At 39.6% G+C, this 6,341-nt stretch overlaps 1 protein-coding gene across 1 annotated transcript in view; it reads right to left on the reverse strand.

Moving 5' to 3' along the window:
• NBAS (neuroblastoma amplified sequence) overlaps positions 1–6,341 on the reverse strand; it is a 457,208-nt gene that overhangs the window by 249,827 nt on the left and 201,040 nt on the right. Inside the window, exons 33-34 of the mRNA XM_019520763.1 lie at positions 3,828–3,941; positions 469–626 (exon numbers count right to left, since the gene is read on the reverse strand). Of these exons, the coding sequence (XP_019376308.1) occupies positions 469–626; positions 3,828–3,941 (272 nt within the window). The remainder of the gene's footprint in view (positions 1–468; positions 627–3,827; positions 3,942–6,341) is intronic.

Here is a 6,341-nt window from a genome sequence, read left to right on the forward strand (position 1 = left end):
GAACATTAAAAAGAATGGCTTAATTGTACATCCCAAACAAATGCTTAATCTGAAAATAAGAAAACAAATTAAAGTATTAGAGCGAAAGGAGCATTCTGTCAAAGAGCCAAATGCGTTGCACTTTAGAAATCTTTGAGGCTATGAATACTTGTCTACCATCAGTAGATATCGGACAAGTGATTGTATTTCTACTTGAGAAATGTGTCTACCTATAGTAGAAAAATATTTAAGAAAGCAAACAAACAATACTCTAACTGTTCAGACAAAATGCTAGGTAGAAAAGAAAGAGTAAAATGGATAAAAGACTTAAAGAATTAAAAAAGCTGTGTGGAAGTTTGAAACCATACAAAAAATAGTCAGCTCCTACTTTAAAATAAACAAAGGATTACAAAAACCAAAATGAAACAAAAAACCCTTTCAATTACATTTTCAACTTGTCTAGGAAAAGCTGACAGAAATGCACTGTACCTGGGTCTGCAGAGAACTGCTTGCTGCCAGCAGTGACTCTATGGCATTTGGTGGACAATGGGTCAGAGCAAAAGCCATAAGTTCCTGTCTAGTACTTAAATCAGCATAACTTTCCGATTGTCCCAACTGGCTGCACACCTCCCAACTTTTAGAGTAACCTACAACGAAACACAACAATTTTTAAGTTGTAAGCATTCAGAACCAAATGTTTAAAGTCGTAAGGGGGACAGGGAGGGAGGGCACAAAATCAACCTTCACTAATAACCAATGATTACTGTACCAGCAAAACAACCAGATGAGATGATGATACATGTTGTCCGTTTCTCAACAAGCTGGTTAAGAACAGTTCTCACACGCACAGTTATCGTGAGCTAGGTCAATCTATGCATGTGGATGCACACAGGTGGCCTGATGGAGAATGTCTTGAATTTGAAAGTTTGACTTTCTTTCAAAAATGAGAACATGATATTGCAGCTGGTTCAATAAAAGATTTCACATAATTTCTGAACTGTTACAGCTACAACATCGCTCGACCCTACCATGCACAGAGTCAGTTTATTTATATGTACTGTTATCACAAAAACAAAATTAAACCAGACCGCTTCAAAAGAAAAATAAAGTGTAGAACTATTCAGTTAGTATATATTATTAGTTTTGCTCTTTCCAAATAAAATAATATAATTCCTCTGTTTTGGACCAAATTGATCATCAAGGTGAAGGGTAGGAGAAACTTCCCCTCCCTACCCCCATGTCCCAATATCTACAAATGTCTGCATATGCCATATCAGACCTATGAGAATTAAAAATGATTTGGAAGGAAAGGGAGAAACTTGAAATTTAACTTTTTCCATTAGCTGTCATCATATGCTTTATCCTGCTGGTAGGGTGCAAACTGTAGAAACAGATGAGAAAGCATGGTTCTCCAAAATGCACATAAACCTTCCAGGGGCTAAGAGACTACTAGTCCCAATTCATAGAGAATCAAAAAAATAGGGCTTGTGCAGCGCTGAGGTCATCTAGTACAACCCATGTTCAGAACAGACTCATCCTCAAAGGATTCATTCTACCTAAGTATTTATCTAATCTGCTCTTCTCAACACTTCAAAAAGATAGAGCTTCCTCAACATTTCAAGATAATCTGTTCCCATGCTTAATCATCCTCACAGAAAGTTCTTCCTGATATTCAGCCTACATCTCCTTTGTTGCAATTTAAACCCATTACTTTTTGACCTATGCCATATGTACACAAAGAACAGCTGATCCCCAACCCGTTCTAGGGTTGAAAACTCATCAAAACCCTGCTCAGAGCTCAGTTTTGTTCATTCCTTCTGGACTCATTCCAATTTTTCCACATCCTTCTTGTAAACTGTTCCTCATTTGGGGCATCTCCAGATTTTGCTAATCACCTAACAAAGCCCTCCCCAAAACCCTTAGACTCACCCTGAGAGTAATGGCAAGAGGGGGCAGAGCTCCTCCTTTATTGTTGCTACACTCAGAACTGAGAAGACTGTGTGTGATTTGGATGCAACTGAGAAACAAAGGCCTGTAACTGTTCCGTATGGTTTATATTTACTGAAGCACATAACATTATTATGGAATATGGGTTTCTTTGTAATATCTGCTTTAAATGTTTTCATGCTGCAAAAATGTTGCATGCTTCAATTTATCTATAAAGCTAGTAAACAAAGGAAAGAAGGAGCAACCAGGTTCCTGATGTTAACAGAGCTCCCTAACTGCAGGACAAGACTGAAAGAATTTTAGGGTGGAAACAGACATTGCCCTTGTGCTACCATAAACATTTTTACTGCATCACAAATAGCAATCAAACAGACATGCATACCCTTGTTGCTCCACATATACCAACAAATTGTGGTGGCAACACAGGTGGTATATAGATTTCAACAACTTTATTGCAGCTGACATTGGGTTGCTTTGTGACAGGAAAGCTTCCTTGGCAGACATTAACAGGCTTAAATGGCCTGATCCTGTGCACCCCTGACTTTGAAAATCTTCATCGTATAATTGATTTAGCTGAAATTTTGCAGGTTGAAACAGATCCTAATATAGCTCACTTTGCTCAGTCAGAACTAAAAAATTACACAGGAGAAGAAAGAATAAATGGGTATTCTCAAAATCAAATAATGGATCATATACATATAATGGATCCATTACAAATAATGGATCCATATACATATGGATCATATAATTAACGAAAGTCTTTCACTATTTTAATAAATACTCATTAGTGAAAATGTTGCTCAAACCAAGCACACGGCAGGATTCATACAATCTATACAATCAAACAAATGAAAAAACACTTTTCTTCCCCTCACTCTTTCAAGACTTATTTGGAGAAAAAAAAGTCTGTGGAAACAATTAAAACTAAATTCCTGCTGGGATGGATTTATGAAATTACACTACGGAAATAAAGGCTATCTGAATAACGATTCATAAATTCCAGCAGACAGTAGGTAGTTTTGGGGAGCTGTTGCAGACCGATCAGCACCCTGTCCTCCCCCCACCAGCAACAGCTCACCAAGCCCAGAGCCCGCAGGCCCTGTGGCTCCTCCCTGCCACTGCCACTTCCATCAGTGCCCAGTAGCCACTGAGCACACAGCCCCAGCCCTGGCCCACTCCGTGCCTGCTCTGGACTTGCCCCAGCCAGAATGGACCAGTTCTGGACCAGCACGCACAGCCCCAGCCCATCCCATGCCCACTCTGGACTGGCCCACCCACAATGAATAGCGGCAGCAGTGCTGGGGCAGAACCTGCTGCTGGGCACAGAGGAAAAGAGGCCATCCCTGAACTCGCCGCTGCAGACCCCTCTTGCTGCAGCCACCGAGCCGGCACCGGGGTGTCCTGCAGCTCCTCTCTACTGCCACAGAGGCAGTGCTGGTGATGGTGACAGAGAGGAGCCATAGGGCAACCCCCCAAGCAGAAGCTCTTGGCAGCTACAGCAAGAAGGGCCCCGCAGCAGCGACAGGGGATGGCCACTTTTCCCTCACGACCAGCAGCACCTTCTGCACAGGTGCTGCCACTGCCACTCATCAGGGGCAGGCCAGTCTGGAGTAGGCTCAGGGTGGGCTGGGATCAGGGATGTGCACTCAGGTCCCCACCAGTCTCCATGGGGATGGGACTAGGGCCAGAGCCAGGGCTAGCAGCAGCAACCGGAAGGAGCTGCCCCAGCCCCACTGAACACTTGGGGGTAGCGGGACACGTACCACAGGCTGGATGGTGCCGGGACCAAAAAAAAAAAATCACTAGAGGCCAGATTGGGCTCCGGGGCCATATTTTGCCCACCCCCGATCTAGGGCCACATACGTTACATTTTGACACAATGACAGATTTGTTTACCTTACCTGTGGTCATAAGCTCTTGACAATGCATACTAGCTGATTTGTAGTCCTGAAAATGGAGAGCTTGTTCCACTAAAAGGATCAAAACCTGGCCTTTTCTTTCCATCTGGTCATCTCCTGTAGGTAAAGTCACAAGTGCTTTTATTAATTATTTTAAAGTCAATAGAAATCCAATTTGTAGCACTTTGTAGCATGAAAAGAACCCATTTTCAGGCACAGAACAGTGGTTTGTTTGCTACCAACAGGCAGTAAGTCTTCCTGACAGAACCAATGAAAAATTTCAGTCATTTCAGTCATTAATGAATTTAAATGCTAAAACCTTATGCTCATATATTGCTAAGCAATTTGCACCACACCATTAGATATGCTAAGGAACAATCTCTTTGGAAAAAAAATGAATATGGCCTTCTTGATCAACTTTTATTTATATGTTAGCCAAGATCTTCAGAACTGGGGTCCTAAGATTTAGCTCTTTAAAAATCAGATGTCTAATGTAAGTTTAATAGTGCTGCTGGGTAGGAACTTTTCCCAATTCATACAAAAGTCCCATTATTTCATAGTATTTCCAGTTCTGTATCATGGCACACCTGAAACATCTTGGGGAGAGAGACCAATGAAGAGTAACTAGCAACTCAACAAGTAGGGCACTCATCCAGGATGTAGAGTGATTAAATGTAAATTTGGGTTATACAAAAGCCTGATATTTTTCAACCAAAACAATATGATTCAATTTTTGCATTCTTAGTCATTTAAGGTAAGCATGTCAAGGATACCAACTGCAGTCTCAAAAGGAATAAAAGCTCCATCTGATTTTCCATGTTCTGACCTTCTACATTGTGCATTACTGTCACTGTGCTCTTGCTCTCTATTAACCTCATGCTCAGACTAAAGTTTAACTTTTTATTGAAGCCTTTGAGAATTAGTTTGTTCAACTGCTTATCACTAAGCAACAATAGATTGCTGTTCCTAAGCAATGCATTTAAAAAACAAAATAAAATATGACCAATACAGGAATTTTAAAAGTTCCTTTTTTTTTTAACCCATGCATCTAGTATGTTTGGCCCTGTGTTCTGATAAAATTTCTCGTATAGGTTTGAACATAAAATAGAAATTGAGTCAGGAATATTTATTCTGGATAAATCTCCATTTCCTTTTGAAAACCAGTTGTAATCAGTGCCTATAATCTTCCTTTCATGTTTTTTTCAACTTTATATTCCTCCCTTTACTTGGCACTTTGTAATGAACACAGTGTATTGCATATTTTATAGGAAGGGGCAATAAAACACACAAGAGTACGGTACAATTCTATGTATTTCAATTTGTGAGAGAACTACAGAGATGGACTAAGTGGAATTAAAGGGACTCTTTCAATACAAGTTTTTAAAACTTTTTCCCTCTTCTCAAGTTTCAGAGAAGATTTTAAGGATGTTATGCTGATAGAGCCGTATTAAAGTAAATCAGTTTATGTCACTGCATAAATATATCGGTCTTGGAATAAGTCAACTTTATTTAGCAACATTAAATAGATCTGTGTTAAAGTATTATAAAACAATGAAAAGCTATTGATTTTCAAGCCACATGGTTATTTTGTTTAGTTTCACTCATTTAATTCAACAAAGGCAGAACACATTTTTTGCCTTTTTTTTTTTTTTTTTTTTTTTTTTTTTTTTTTTTTTTTTTTAAAGATTCACATAAATTCTGCTCATTGACATCCATAAAGACTGGATTGCTCCATTTAAAGAGCTCGACTAAATGCCTCTAGTTCCGATATGAATGAACCATCTTTGAGAGTGGGAGGATAACTTGGCCTCTGTATTCATTCTTTGGCCTGTTAATAGTATTGCCAATTAGTCACAATCATGACTTGTGAGACATGAACTTTCTGCCCAAGGAAGTTGGACTACAGGCTCCTTCCTCTCCTTTCATCCAAGCAAATGAACCACAATTAAATCAAAAACAACTTTTGGTCATTTCCACACTTGGCTAATTTGAATTGGTGACTTATAAAGGGAAATGTTCCTATTTCTTTCACCCGCCACCCTGTGGCCACCCCACATGCCTGACAGCTTTCTAATGTATTGTACCTACATAGAGATTTGTCTCTCAGCAGCAGGCACACAAGAGAAGCAATAAAAGTGCAGTAATCAGATTTTTGTTATTCAGATTTCAGCTAGGCCAATAATCAACTGCAATTTATTTCTGCTTAAAATCAGTGGGGGCCCACTTGGAGCTGGGAATTGTTTTTTTCTTAATTGAGCCTGAATGATCGTATGGTGAAGCATTTTTTTTCCTTTTTGCTAATTTATTTTGGAGCAGTAGGATACATCTCTGCATGTTTTATAAGAGTGCAAGTACAGAAAGATCAGCATCATTCTCTCTGCACTCTGGTCTGTATTCTACCTCCACTCTTCTCATTTAAACTTCCATTAACTTGATGCACACTGTTATACCAAAGGGTAACTGTCAACTCCAATACAACTAGCAAATCCCCTGCAATGCACAGCTAGAACCTTCCCT

This window comes from Gavialis gangeticus, unplaced genomic scaffold (genome assembly GCF_001723915.1).
Source record: "Gavialis gangeticus isolate Ggan-Ray unplaced genomic scaffold, GavGan_comp1, whole genome shotgun sequence".
NCBI lineage: Eukaryota > Metazoa > Chordata > Crocodylia > Gavialidae > Gavialis > Gavialis gangeticus.